General features: G+C 37.5%; 1 protein-coding gene across 4 annotated transcripts in view; it reads right to left on the bottom strand.

Annotated features, from left to right (window-relative positions):
• RAPGEF5 (Rap guanine nucleotide exchange factor 5) overlaps positions 1 to 16147 on the bottom strand; it is a gene marked incomplete at its 5' end in the record, with an annotated part of 219135 nt that overhangs the window by 129567 nt on the left and 73421 nt on the right. For all 4 annotated transcript variants that reach the window (XM_081243594.1, XM_081243597.1, XM_081243595.1 and 1 more), the window contains one exon: positions 11018 to 11066. In XM_081243594.1, the coding sequence (XP_081099720.1) occupies positions 11018 to 11066 (49 nt within the window). The remainder of the gene's footprint in view (positions 1 to 11017; positions 11067 to 16147) is intronic.

The raw sequence follows: 16147 nt of genomic DNA, 5'->3' as shown, positions 1-16147 counted from the left end.
ATCACTGTTCAGTAAGAATATGCACTGGTGGAGATGGGATGAGAATGTACAAAATCCGTCAGCAAGCAGAACAGTGTCTGGAAATGTCAGAACAGGAGTTATTATAGCACCAAAGATGGGGGAAGATTTTGCAAACTTCAGCAATCAGCAAAGCTCTCTCTTCTTGGGAAAACATCGTAGATCATCAATCAATCAGGAAGACCAGAATGTTGTGTTGAATATTTTAGGGGAAAACACATGCTACTTCTTTCCTCTTGGTTGACAAATGCTAAATAGCACATTTGTTAGTGCGGCTAACGAGACAATCAGTGTGGGCCTGTGCTGACCATGAAGGAGAGTGATGGCCACTGCCACCACAGCATCCGGGAGGTGGCAAAAGGGAAGGAAAGGACACAACACAAACCATGTGGAAATGTCAATTCTGAGAGGACAAGGTGCGCCGTATAAGGACAGGCTGGGAAAGACTTGGAAAATTTTAAGTGATTGAAAATATCACTAAAAATTAAGCATAATATCGTAATTGCTTAAAATACAGCTAACAGACTTCTGCCATTATAAACTAGTATTTTCTAGCTTGAACATTCATTATTAGAGATTAGATGAAAAAAACTATTCAAGAGAAGACTACTACAGCTTTTACTTTTAAGAGCATTTAAATTTTTTCAATAACAAGTTAATCCCAGGAAACCAGAAATGTAGAAGGAGTTTGAGATAGCAATAAATGTACCAGCACGTAAGCCTGTCTTTGCTGCCCCTTAATTTTATTATTACCATCTATACTCTAAAATCCCATTTTATTGTGCATTCTCCTATATATGAGCAATGTGTTCAGGAGAGGATTAAAGATAAAGTCAATCACTGCGCTACATTAAAAGAAGAATCCATCAACTAAAAAGTAAAAAGTTAGAGGACCATAAAAGTTGGAGCAATTCCATAGGCTTAATGGTTATTTTTTTCCTTCTAAATGTGCAAAAGGAAAAGCCTGTCTCTGCTGTTAAAAATAATCAGTCAATCTATTTCATTTCTCATGACAAAGTGACAGGGATGGCTTTTCTTTGGGAAGCTTCTGCCCTGAAGGAGAATATGTCTCTTCAGTTGTGTCAGACCTCAAGCCTCACTGCAGAGCTTCCTGTCAACACTGACTTCCCCCCAATCCCACAGACAGGGGGCCTAAGGAAGGGCGGGAGCCTAAAACTGCTAAAGTTCCTACAACGTGTTATTGGTGACCAGTGATTGTTACCAACAGGAGATCTTCAAAGCTGGGAATTTAGCCAGGCTCTCAGGGTGATAAAAGGCCCTCAGCTTGTCTGATGGGTCCACCATGATTACCAGATCCAGGGGTCACCTGCTTGAATGTTTTACACACACACAGTTCAGTGTATAGCAAATAGTAATAACCAGGTTGTAGAAATCACATACCCATTCAAATGACTATTTAAGCTTCAGCACAGGATTCAAAGATGATTAAACAAACAAGAGGATTTCTAAGGCTAGGAGAAACAATTTAACACGAATGTAAAACAATGGCTTCCCTCTCATCCTTTCCGGTCTATTAAAAATAAGAAAGTTTCTTAAAAGCTAAAACTAAACACAACAGGTGAAACCATTTTATACAATTTTATGTTATATATATTTTAATATCCCAAAGAAATAATAAATCTTGGCACAAAAATAACACTTTAACCTGAATCCCTGGATGATTTAAGAAAGAAGAAAAAAATTGCTGCTACCTACTACTTGAAAAATATCAGTTTTCAATCTATTTTTTTCCTTTTCACAAACCACATCTTTACTCCCTATAATCCAAAAAATTCCTAACAAGGGAGGGGACATTGTGTAGTTGGGAAAACCAGAGACTGGATGCTGGAAAGCCTGGGCTTGCGTTCTGGCTGCAGCCTTTCTAGCCTGTGTGCTCTGTGGCACAACAATTCACCTCTAAACCGTGAGACTGGGACAATACAAACAATTCCTCCTGTGGCGAGTACCCTGCCCAGTAGCCATTCCCTCTTCTGCTGGTTTTCTTTGGGGAGCCACACCTGCCCTAGCCTCAGTCCGTGGGTCTCGTGGGAGGCTGACTTAACCTCTCTATCCTGCAACCTCTCTATCTTGCCCTCCAACCATGTGTCCACTGCTACAGAGATGGGCATTCCACCCTTCCACCGAGGTCCCCACCAAGACTTCTGTTGGACCTACCAGAAAGAGGTTCTCTCTGCTGAGACTGATTAACTCCACAGATTCCCTGAGACAGTAAATTCCCTTGGTGGTTTTTAGCTTGTTTATCTCTCACTTGTACCTAAAAGAGTCCTGAATAAAATATTCCCAAGGTTGTGACTCCATTAAGGATAATGAAGGAAATTAATGAAAGTACTCATTGTTATAATTAAACACTGGAGCTGGAAGGAATCTCTAAGGTTCCCACATTCTACACCTACCCCCTCATGATACAAATTGGAATCGCTTTACAAAAGTCACAATGACATTTAATGGTATAAACAGAGCCTTAGAACCCCTTCTTTCTTTCCCAAACATTAATATCCTTGCCACTTAGTTTTAAAACACTTAACTAGATATGGGCTAGGCAGAGAGAGTGAAATATATAAAAACTGCCAAGAGGGTTTACCAATATGAGATTTCTGGCTTTCCAGAAATAGAAGCCCACCATGGCACAAATTTCATATGATCTAAAGATAATGAGAGCTAAACGTGCTTTGGCTGTGGATTCCCTTGAAAAGGGGAAGAAACATATCTCCCAAGACTCTAACTAGTGAACAATTAGCAGTAGAATAAGCAATTCAACAAAAAAGAAAGAAGTGTAAAGATATCTGTGCTAATTTTTTAAAATCTTGTGAAGCCTTAAAATGCTATTCACATTCACTAAGGTTAGCATTTAGAGGAGAAAACTAAAGGCACATCCTAATAATGGGCTCTTAGAAAATTACAACAAAATGGATTTTTTACTAAGCTAGAGCCTTGAATCATTTATATAATCTATTGCTTGACAGTTACTTTTATTTCTGTTTGTATGGTGAGCTGAAACCAAAAACTTTTTCTTTATACTAATTCTTGTTTTAATAACCCTTCACAGTGAGACATAAATCTGGCATGACCACCTGAGCCCTAATTAACAGTTTTACTGCAAGACAGATATTAGGGTAATCAATTCCTTCTGTCAAGCCCCAGATGTGCCAACTATCATTTTAATACTTTTTTTATTAGAAGTATACCAGCTTCTTTTTCTTCTTCCTTAAAAAAAAAAAAAACTCCAAATAGTTTTAAAAAACAGCAATGAGCATACATAGGAAGTACCATTCTACAGCTAAAATTCTGTTTAATTAAGGCTGTGCTTAATAGTTCTTCATTTTATCACCTCCTAACTACTCAGTAATCCATTTTCCTTTTTCAGACAGCTATTGACTTAATTTTTTTATTTATGAAACATACACTGTGGTTTAAAAATAGCAAGAGCCATATTTGTCCTTGCTCACCATTGTACCCTCATGCCTTACAGTGTACCTGGCATACAGTAGGTGCTCAGTTAGAATTTGATAAAGGAATGAAGGCAATAACCTATGACTTAGGCTCTCATACTTTGCCACTTATTTTTCATCCACTCTCAATGCCAACTCAAACAGCAAGAGCGTAGGGCGAATCAGGTAGATATCTCCTTATTTCCATATTTGAATTCTCTGAATATTGTAATATCACCTTGTTGGTTAATTTTTGCCCCTAGATTGTTTCCCAAACTTGTTGTGGTTTGGGGAATGTATGACAGAAAAGTCTGTTTTTCTCTAAAACTATCTTCTTTGCTTATACTACTTTTCTAATCAGAAAACATATTCAGTTTTGTCAGGGACAAAATAAGAATGCCAACTATCTTTTTATTATTCAACTTACATCATAGGACCCTAGCTCATGAAATAGTATGAGGGAAAAAAAGGAGTTATATGGATTGGTAAGATAGAGGTAAAACAGTCACAATTGACAGATGCTGTATTTGCCCATACAGAAATCCCAATTTTTTTTTTTTTTTTTTTTTTTTTGCGGTACGCGGGCCTCTCACCATTGTGGCCCCTCCCGTTGCGGAGCACAGGCTCCGGAGGCGCAGGCCCAGCAGCCATGGCTCACGGGCCCAGCCGCCCCGCGGCATATGGGATCCTCCTGGACCGGGGCACGAACCCGCGTCCCCTGCATCGGCAGGCGGACTCCCAACCACTGCGCCACCAGGGAAGCCCCCAAGATAATTTTTAAACAAGCTATTGGAATTCATTTGAGTTCAACACTTTTGCTAGCCACAAAAGCATGAGTTCTCATATAGCAAAAGTAACCAATTAGAAAAGATAATAGATGTGGATCAACAAACTGATTCAAAACTATATACGGAGAGGGAAAAGACCCAGAGTAGCCAACACAATGTTGAAGGAGAAAAAGTTGGGAGGACTGACATTACCCAACATCAACACTTACTATAAAGTTACAGTAATATAGACAGTGTGGTACTGATGAAAGAATAGACAAATAGGTCAATGGAACAGAATACAGAGCCCAGAAATAAACCCATACAAATAAAGTCAAGTGATCTTTAAAAAAGGAGCAAAGGCAATAAAATGGAACAAGGATAATCTTTTCAACAAATGGTGCTGGAACTGGACATCCACACACACAATAAAAAGAACCTAGACACAGATCTTACACTTTTCACAAAAATTAACTCAAAATGGATCACAGACTTAATGTAATGCAAAACTATACAATTTCTACAATGTAATAGAAGAAAACCTAGATGACCTTAGGTATGGTATGAATTTTTAGCTATAACATCAAAGGCAGGATCAATGAAAGAAAGAAGAAAGGTAAGCTTGACTTCATTAAAATAAAAACTTCTGTTCTTTCAAAGGCAACGTGAAGAGAATGAGAATACAAGCCACAGACTGGGAGAAAACATTTGCAAAATATATCTGAAAAAAGGACTCGGGCTTCCCTGGTGGCGCAGTGGTTGAGAGTCCGCCTGCCGATGCAGGGGAAACGGGTTCGTGCCCCGGTCTGGGAAGATCCCACATGCCGCGGAGCGGCTGGGCCCGTGAGCCATGGCCGCTGGGCCTGTGCGTCCGGAGCCTGTGCTCCGCAACGGGAGAGGCCACAACAGTGAGAGGCCCACATACCGCAAAAAAAAAAAAAAAGGACTGTTATCTAAAATATACAAAGAACTCTTAAAACTCAACAGCAGTAAGAAAACAAGCAACCTGACTAAAAAATAGGTCAAAGACCTTAATAGACACCTCACCAAAGACGATATAAAGATAATAAATAAGCACATGAAAAGATGTTTCATAGCATATGTCATCAAGAAAATGCAAAGTAAAACAACAAAATGTGCAACACTGACAACAACAAACACTGGTGAAGATATGGAGCAACAGGAACGCTCATTCACTGCTGGTGGGAATGCAGAATAGCAGAGCCACTTTAGAAGAGAGTTTGGCAACTTCTTACAAAACTCAACATACTCTTACCATACAATCCAGAAATCACACTCCTTGTTATTTACCCAAAGTAGTTGAAAACTATGTGTCCGTGGGTGTGTAACTGAAACCTGCACACAGATGTTTATAGCAGCTTTAGTCATAATTGCCAAAACTTGGAAGCAACCAAGATGTCCTTCAGGAGGTGAACAAATACATAAACTGTGGTACATCCAGACAATGGAATATTATTCAGTGCTAAAAAGAAATGATCTATCAAGCCATTAAAAGACATGGATGAACCTTAAAGGCCTATTACTGAGTGAAGAAAGCCAATCTGAAAAGGCTACATACTGTATGATTCCAACTATATGACATTCTGGAAAAGGCAAAAACTATGGAGACAGTAACAAGATGAGTGATTGCCAGGGGATGGGAGTAGAGAGGCACAAACAGGTAGAGGAGAGGGGATTTTTAGGGCAGTGAAATTATTCTGTGTGACACTATAATGATAAATACATGTCATTATACATTAGTCCAAACCCATAAAATGTACAATACCAAGAGTGAACCCTAAAGTAAACTATGGACTGTGGGTGATACTGATGTGTTAATGTAGGTTAATGATTATAACAAATGTAACCCTCTGAGATGATGGCAGTAAGTGGGCTGTGCATGTTGGGGCAGGGGGGATATGGGAACTCTGCGTACTTTCTGCTCAATTTTTCTGTGACCTTGCAACTGCTCTAAAACATAAAGTTTATTTTTTTATACAGTGTCATGAAAGACAAAGAATGAGAAACCTTCACAAAATAAGAAGAGTATAACTTTTTTAAAAAAGTTAATTCATAATAGTAACCAGAACTACAAGATACCAAAATATACATCAAGCAAAAAAATGTACAAAGCTTTAAGGAGAAATTTTTAAGACAGTACTGAAGATCTGAAAACAATGGAACGATATCCTAGGTTCATGAATGCAAATACTTATCTCCAAAGTGTCAAATTTATCTGCTGACCTATAAATTCAATACACTTTAAGAAATCCCTATAGGGGTTTTCATGGAACTTGACAAAATAAAACTATGAAGAAAACAGAACAATAAGAAGAAACTTGCTTTACCCCTTAATCCCCCAAAAGTCTTCTTATAAAGTGTTGGTAACTGAAACAGGAAAGTGTAGTCAAAGGAATAAATAGATCAAAGGAATACAGAGACCAGAAATAAATTCAAGCATATATATATATAAACTTTATATACGATAGAGTCAGCATCATATCCAATGAACACTACTGGGGTAACTGGCTTAGCATAAGGAAAACATAAAACTGGATTTCTACCTGACACCATATACTAAAATAAATTCCAGATGACTTGAAGTTTTAGACATGAAAAACAAAACTTTAACACTGTCCATACCAAGCTACTGACCTAGCAATCCATTTTTAGTAACTTATTATGAGAAATTAATTGGTAAAGGGCAAAAAGATATATACAAGAATATATCTTCAAGCCCTTCTATTATCATTCATAATAGGAAAACTATTAAAAACAAACATACAACAAAGAATTAGTTAATAAGTTCTATGGTATCAATATAAACATACAACAGCTAACAAAAATGATACAGAGCTGTATTAGTGCATGAAAATGAATCCTATAAAAAGTGGATTTACAGATAAAGTAATCAAGGATAGTATTGATGGATACCAATGGAGTCTGTTCAGTGGAACAGAACAGAGAATCCAGAAATACACCCACAAAAATATGCCCAACATATTTTTGACAAAGGTGCAAAAGCAATTCAATGGAAGAAAAGATGGTCTTTTCAATAAATGGTGTTAGAAAGATTAGAAATTCATAAGCCAAAAGAAACACAGAAGAATCTTGACATAAATCTCACACCTCATATAAAGACTAACTCAAAATGGATCATGAACTCAAATATAAAACTATAAAAACTTTTAAGGAAAAAAAAGACCCAGGAGAAAATCTTTGGCATCTGTGACTAGACAAAGACTTAACCCAAAGACATGATCCATTAAAAAATATTAATAAATTGGACTTCACCAAAATTAGAAACTTTTGCTCTGTGAAAGACTTTGATAAGAAAATGAAAAGACAGGCTATAGACTGGGAGAAAATACTTGCCTAAGGATTGCTATCTAGAATAAAGAAATCTCAAAACTCAACAGTAAAAAAACCCCTCAAACAATCCAATTAGAAAATGGGCAAAAGACATGAACAGACATTTCACAAAGAAGACATTTGGATGGCAAATAAACACATGAAAAGATGTTCAATATTACTAGCCATTAAGGCAATGCATACTAAAACTACAGTGAGATGTCACTATACACCTATTAGAATGGTTAAAATTTTTAAAAATAGTGACAACATCAAATGCTGGCAAGGATGCAAGAACCTACATCACATATACATTGCTAGTGAGAATATAAAATGGTACAGCCACTCTGGAAAACAATTTGGCAGTTTCTTAAAAAACAAAACATGCAATTACCAAACAATCCAGCAATTATACTCCTGGGCATTTAGTCCAGAGAAATAAAGACTTACACTCACACAAAAACTTACACATGTAGTTTTATTCATAATGACCCAAACTGGAACAACCCCAATGCCCTTCATGGGTGAATGGTTACATATAGTGTAGCACATTCATAAGATAGAATACTATTCAGTTATAAAAAGGAATAACCATTGATATACACAACAACCTGAATAAATCTCCAGAGAACTAAAGCAAGTGAAAAGAGCCACTCCTACAGGGTTACATACTGTATGATTCCATTTATCTAATATTTTTGAAATGACAAAATTATAGAAATAGAGAACAGATTGGTAATTGCAGAGGTTAAAGAGGAAACAGAGGTAGGAGGAAAGTTAGTGTAGCTATAAAAGACAAACATGGAAGATCCTTACAGTGATGTAAATGTTTTGTATCAATGTCAATATCCTGATTGTGACACTGTACCTGAGTTTCACAGGATGTTACCATTGGGGGGAGCTGGGTAAAGGGAATATGTGATCCCTTATTATTTATTACAACTGCACGTGAATATACAATTATCACAAAATAAAAGAGCACATGTAAAAAATTATCACTTTTATAAAACTGCATATATTGTATGTATAATATCTACATATTAATAGAGAAATATCTGTAAATACATACAGAAAAGAGTATTATTGGTTATCTCTGTTGGTGAGATGATGGGTGATTTTTCAATTTCTTCTTCATACATTCATGTATTACCAAAGTTTTTCAATGACTATGCTATACTAATAAGAAAAAAATGAAGCTATTTTCATTATGAAAAAGACAAGTAATACAGACTCATTGCACACACTTTTTTCCACTGAACATTTTACTGTATTAATTCTTTGAAATATCATTTAAAAAACTATTTAACATTCCATTTCATTGATCTATCAATTTTACCATTTCTCTATTATGGGAACTTAAGGGTTGTTTCTAATTTCTTACTGTTAAAAAAAGCAATGAAATAGGTTTCTTCTATCTGAATCTTCACATGCGTCTCTGATTATGCCCAAAGCTAGACCTCCAATCATGGAGTTACTGGCTTATAGAGTAACTATACTAGAACGCACTGAAAAGTGGCTTTTCTGAAAAACTATGAATTTATGTCCCCATCCTTGGTGCACTTGTGTTTCACTCTGTCCCTGAGAGGTTGCCAATGTTGTATTCACGTTCCAAGCTCCACAGATGAAATGAGTAAGGAAAACAGACATGTTAACGTCATGGCATAATAAAGTCAACTTCATACCAGTCCTTTACTTTGCACAAGCTACTGTGTGTGGGTCTTGCTTACTCCTCTTCATTTCTCTTCACCTCCAGAAAGTTCAAACTTCTTAGCCTGACACCCGAAACCTGCCTCTTTCTGCCTCATTCACTTGGCTGCAGCCACTCTCACATCCTTGCTGTTCCTCAAACTCATTTCACACACCTCTGCCCAGTGCTCTTGTCTGGACATCCACAAGGCTCACCCCTCAGTGACTTCACGTCTTTGCTCAAATGTGCCCTATTGGGGGCCTTCCCATCCCACGCTGTGTAAATTAGCAACCCCCTTCTCCAGCCCCATCTGTATTTACTTGCTCTGTTTTTCTCCAGCAATGACAAGAGTATATGTTTTTGATTATTTCCCCAACTTTTTCCGAAACTTAAAAAAAAATTTTTTTAACCCCTATCCTCCAAGGCACTGTCATCCCAACTCATAAAGACTGTAAGTTTTGTCTCCTTATGTTTACAGGAACCAGCATCAGCTCTAGCACAAATTATTTTTAAGACTTCCCTCCTACAACCTTTATACTGGTGTCCTTTCTCCATCTTGGCCTTCACCTATGCAAATACCCATGATCTAATCCCTGTTCTTGGAGGAGCTCTTTTCACACTGCCCAAGCTCTGTGGGTCCAGATTACTGTTCCTTGCATCTCTTCTCCACCATCCTTACAGCATCCAGTCTCTGCATCCTCTACATCAGCCAAATCAACAAAGATATAGTATAAACACAATACGCTACTTCATACTAAGGTGTGTTTGATTCCACAGGTCACTGAGAGAAAAGCAAATTTTTACAGTTTCTAGCTAGAAAAAGGAAGATGTAAAATGTATGATTTCTGTTCTGAAGACATTTCTGTTCCACTTATTTCTTCAAACTTTGGCAACTCTTTGATTTTGTCATAGTGTCTTCACCTGAAAAGTCTTATTCTAGTTTAACATCTAGTTTAACACTATCTAAGTCTTATTCTAGCTTAACATTAATGTTAAACTAGAATGACTTCTTCTATAGGAAAAGGAGGTTCTATAGAACCTCCCTTCTATCTGTCATTCCATTTAGCAGTGACCTCCAGCCTCTGAGCAGCAAAGGATGCCTCCCCCTGACACTCCTCCTTTCAAAGCAAGTTTTTTCTACCTCATTGAGTCTCTATTTCATATCGAATTTCAGCAGAGCCTGGCTTTCTCTCCTCAAGATGTATCTGAAAGCTCCCTTTTCCTTTCCACTTATTACATCCACAGATTGTTTCCTAAGGTATTAGGAATCAGATCCACACAATCAGTCCCTATGGAAAACGCTTGCTATTAAATGTTATTAGACAATTCAATTATTTTTATAAGAAGCTACTTTGAGATAAAAAACATAAAAAAGAGACCACCATTATGTTATTTAGTTTCCTCTGTCATTATGATAGGTAATGCAATGTGGTTTGCTTTCTTTTGCTGGGTACCTAGACTTTTTCCATGCTTGCAGTGGACTACAAACATATTTTTAATTTTTAATTTCACTTTTCCTTGAAGTATGAAATAAAGCAAGGCAGTGTATGTCTAGTTTTAAATAACTAGATATACACCTGTGCTATTTTGATGGTAGAATAAATAATTTTAAAACAAATGGAGATACTTTTCTGCATTTTATACCAAAGCTTCCTGAGATACATTCAACTGCTCACAACCACAGGACATGTGAAATATCCCCCAAAAATCAGAACCTTCCTCCAGCCCCATGAAAGACTACTCACCAGACTTCCTTGCTTTCAAAGCAATAACAGCTGCTAGCTCTCTCTGCACCTAATAAAATATTAGGGGGAAAAACCAAATTAGAATAAGAAAAATGTAGCTTTGTTTTTAGATATGCAACCAAAGTTAAGAGCTGTTGCATTAAGTTTGCTGCCATGTTTTTGTTTATTTGTTTTTAATAATATGGAAAAACCTCTGCATAGGAATTTTAGGCCAATCCTCAAAGAATCTGATGGACTTACTTTAAAAAGAAATTAAACAGTTGCCAGAATGTACACATTGGAAAACATTGGTACTTATGCCATGATGATGAGAAGTACCTCAAAAACATAACTGTGTAACATTCAGAAATAATGCAAATAAATTATTAAAACAGGTAAAATACTGTGGCAAAGATATTAAATATTCTTTATCTCTCAAAGATTTAGTTTATACAGAAATTCTAGAAAAATTGAGGTAGGTGATCCTAGTTTAATTTGACCTCTGTTTGAATACAATGAAGGATCACTTGAGGCCTGACAGGTGTACAGCAACCATTTCAGATATTATGCTGCATAAAAGCAAGTGCTATCAACACACAGGGCAGGTGAAATGGGGATAGGCAAGATGACCTTTAATACCCTAAGTGCCTTAAACCTCACTTATTTGTCCAGATTTTGCTTCACTCTCTCTCTCTCTCCCCCCCCAACACATATGCTTAAATCCTTTCTCAAAAACATTCTCAAAGAGGAACATAAAACAGAGACCAAAAAAGATAACCACAGTCACTTTCAAAGATAACATGGAAAAAAAAAAACGTAACATGGGGATAATCTTCGGGAAATCTATGTTTGATAGCAATAAATTTTCATAATAAGCAAGCTCATTCCTCTTCAGGACACAATCTTTTAAGCTTAGAAGAGTGTGAGTGTGTGTGTGTGTGTGTGAGTGTGAGTGTGTGTGTGTGTGTGTGTGTTTGCAGGGGTGGTGATACTGAGTTTGGAAGGGTCCTGCAGCTTATTATACTAATGACATTTTTAAAGGCAGAGCATGAAAGGTCAAGGTTAAAGATGACTTGCTATTGAAATCAATCTAATTTACATTGATGTACGTGAAGGCAAAAGTAGCCCAGTGAGTCACTGGGACTCTGTTTAGGACCAGTTTCACAATGGCCAGGGTATCATCATCCGTGAAGAAGGCAGCCTCCCCCCACCATACTGCTTTACTGCTGTGCTTTCCCTGGCTGGCTACTATGAATGCCATTCAAAAGGGTATATATACTCCTGATTTAACTGATTCGTCAATTCCTTAAGACTTTCTCAGGAAAATTATATTGTAATCAGAAGATAATCTGTCCCTTTCTAACCATGGGTGTCTTGAGATCCAAAAATACTCATGGGTAGAAGAATTTATAGTTGAAGAGCTTATGGGGGAAAAGAGAGCTGGGGGAGATAGGAGTGATGATTAATCAGAGGAAAGCCTTTATAAATACTTGTATGTGTAGTAATAAAACAGCAACAAAATAAAATATAAATTAGTGCCTATTTTATATATTTGAAATTACGTGTAAGGTTTATCGTAGTAACAGCATCTCTCTTCAGAATTTTCCTCTGTTACAGTGTCACAAATGTTTGGGGGTACACAAAGATGCAGATTAGAAACACTCACTGGGACCTTGTGGATGGCTTCCTGATTTTATGAGCTTCTAGGCTCAGAAACAGGAGAAAAGCATAGATGGAAAAGGATGCAGAAGGTGGATCACTTAATTTGCATACAGAGGATCAAAAACTGTCTTCTCCACCCTCCATCAGTCTTCCATACTTGATATTCTCGTCATGAGAGCTTCAGTTTTTCTTTCTCAAATTAGAAATAAGCCTCAAAGTAGAAATAGCTCAGAAAAGGAAATTTATATTCCCCAAACTGTATAAAACTACATCTTTTCAAAGATTTGGTACAGAAAGAAAGGGAGAAAGGGGATGAGAAAGAAACCAACATAGCACTTTTTGGGAAGCCAAGAAGATGAGAGATGAGCAGTGAGAAAGACAAGAACTTCACAGTTAAATTTACAAGGAACCTAAGCTTTTTCTTTTTTTATATTTTTCCACATAAAGTAAATGAGATTACTCTACTGTACTACACTACATCCCCTGAACATCTGCAGTCAGGGAAGACACAGAAGTGTTATGTTTCTGCCCCCGAGGGAAACTGTTCCTGACCCAAACCCCAAGGGTAGGTTATTCTTCCTCCAAAACACAAAGGGGGAAGAACAGACCAAAGCAAAACACAAACTGGGTACAATCCCGTTAGAGGCTCCTATAGCATCTTCCCGGCACTTTCTTTTTTTTTTTTTTTTTTTTTTAAACACACCAGCAATGATGTAATTCATCATTTTCAACTGTGACTAATGCCTGTCTTCTGGGCAGAAGCTCCTCCAAGGCAGCCATCTTTTCATCACACTATCCAGGGCCATCAACACCCATTCACCGACCCACAGGAGGCGGATGCAGAGGTAACCTTAAGAGAACAGAGACAGAACCTAGGGGAGAGAAAAAGCTGCCTGAGGAAGGACAAGGAAATCCAAAGGGAAGGCACTCCCCAGTAAGAAGGGACTCACAGCAGAAATCTTCAGAACATATTAGAAGGACTCAAAGCCTCCTTTAGCAAATAATTGTTAGGTTTATACTGAAAACTAAAACTTTGAACAACTGCAGAGACAGAGACTAGAATTTTCTTTAAGCACTAATAAGGGACCTGTTGGCACTGAAAAAGAAATATAGCACTCCAGCACTGGTCAAGTCTTCAGGTGTCTGAAATTCTGGCCCACATTTTGATAACAACCCAGAGCAAAAACCATCCTGCTAAGATGCTCCTGAATTCCTAACATTCAGGAACTGGTTAAGATAATAAATATGTGCTGCTTTAAACCATTAAATTTGGCGGTAGTTTGTTACGCTGAAAAGTCTTTTAGAGATGATTATTTTTTCTACTTGATCTACTTGTGTTGTTGGTTAACATAAGTTTCTCTCAACAGGACAGAAATGGAACCCTCTTCTCAGATCAGTTTCAAAAAAAATGTATACATATAGAGCCAAGAGCCATGTTCTGACATTCGCCATTGTTTTTATTTAATGCGGGTGCTAAACCACTGCCTAGGAAATTAGAAGAAATGCATTGTTCTTAATCTGACAGGAAGTACCTTATTACACTGGTCTTCCCTATTACAAGCCTTTCCTACTATGATCTGACCCTTGAGGCTAGATGTATTCCAGAATTCAACATTTTATATAGTTCAGAAAGGTATCCTATCTAGGGCACACCCTCAGTGAGGTCTTGGGCAGTAACTTATAATAAGAAATCAGACACATTAATATTTCTGCGGGGACACATTAAAGGCAGGGACCCACTGTGTCCCCCTTTGCCTGGCAAAGTAATAAAGCTATCCTTTTCTATTTCACCCCCCATCAAAAAAAATTTTCTGCAATGAAATGTATGATTATTCATACCAAATGGGATAAAGACAGACTGGGAAAGGCCTCAGGATTTTCTACTAAATATATTCAGTTTAGGTTAGATTTTTGCCACCAAGTAAGTTATGAAACCCTATTCTTTTTCAGGGTTTTTATATTTCAGAGCTGTCAATAATGGATTGTAAACCTCTATTAATTTTACACTAAAAGTTTCTCTCCATCTTTTTCTCTTGTATCTTCTTGTCAAATACCTATGTAGTCAGTAAGTTCTGTCTACCAAGAAATGTTTTCTTTAAATAGCTTGGATTTTCATCTATTTCAAACCTGACTGCACATGAGAATCACTTGGGGAGCTTTAAAAAAACAATTGATACCTGGGCCCCAACTAAATCAGGATCTCTGGGGAAGAGGTCCAGCCAACAGTATTTGCTGCTGCTGCTGTTTCCATGTTCCCTAAGTGATTCTATCTAGGTTGTATCCAGGGTTGAGAAGCACTGCTCTATTTAATAAGATATCTTTGTTTCCCCAAGACTCAACCTTTTAATCTTATAATCATTTCAACTCACAATCAATCTTTACTTTTTATTTTGTTCTCCTCTAATTTAATTCATTTGTAAAGGAACATGGCCTTCACTGTGTTTTAGGTATTAAATTATGATATAATCCAATCAAATGATAAGATTCAGTTACTACATCAGCAGTTTGACAGACACGATCTACTCAAGCACAAGGAAAATTGCAAGGGAGCTTTTTAAGAAGCTTAAACTTTAAAACGTAGTTTACTCAGTATAAAAAGAACCATGTAACTCAAAACACATCTGCAGCTTCGGGTATATTTGCTCTTGTGAATATTTAAAGAGAGGATAATTAAGGGAATGATAAAACACATCTCTAATTTTTCTCTCTCCTCTGGGTACTCACCAGAAATTTTAAAATGTTTTAAAATGCTGAAATGTTTTGGCTTTCTATCTTCAATAACCAGCAGGACTGTTCACAAAATAGCCCTGAAATTCAACAAGAATCAGAGCCAGTCTTAGTTCCAGTATTTTGTCTTTTTTTTTTTTTTTTTTTTTTTTGTGGTACGCGGGCCTCTCACTGTTCTGGCCTCTCCCGTTGCGGAGCACAGGCTCCGGACACGCAGGCTCAACGGCCATGGCTCACGGGCCCAGCGCTCCAGGGCATGTGGGATCTTCCCGGACCGGGGCACAAACCCATGTCCCCTGCATCGGCAGGCGGACTCTCAACCACTACGCCACCAGGGAAGCCCTATTTTGTCTTTTTTCTCTGGCACTTTATAGTGCCTTCAGCCTCAAAACATAAATGCTCGAAAAGCTGTTTTGCATCAGTACAAGACTCAAGAGGCAACAGAAAGTGTCAAATGCAAACCCTGAGTGCCAGGGATCACGTCCATGGGAGAGGTTAACTGAGAAGACATGGCAGCCTTCCTGGAGGAACAGACCCTTGAAAACCAAGTGTGAAGCTGGATGGAAAGTCAGCAAAGGTCACTGTGGGAGGGCAGATCAACAGTGGCAAAAGTCTTACCTAACCACAGGGCCATTCTTGAAAACTAACTTTAAATAGGATCATGAATTCACAAATTCCCTAAAGGATTTTAGTAAATCTATTAATCTTAGAAACATTTAAATGTTGATACCATGACAGAAATGTTTTTAAAACACAGAACCC

This window comes from Mesoplodon bidens (assembly GCF_964165515.1).
Source record: "Mesoplodon bidens genome assembly, chromosome: 9".
Classification (NCBI taxonomy): domain Eukaryota; kingdom Metazoa; phylum Chordata; class Mammalia; order Artiodactyla; family Ziphiidae; genus Mesoplodon; species Mesoplodon bidens.
The sequence above is the reverse complement of the archived record's forward strand: the minus strand, read 5'-3'. Positions and strand labels throughout refer to the sequence as shown.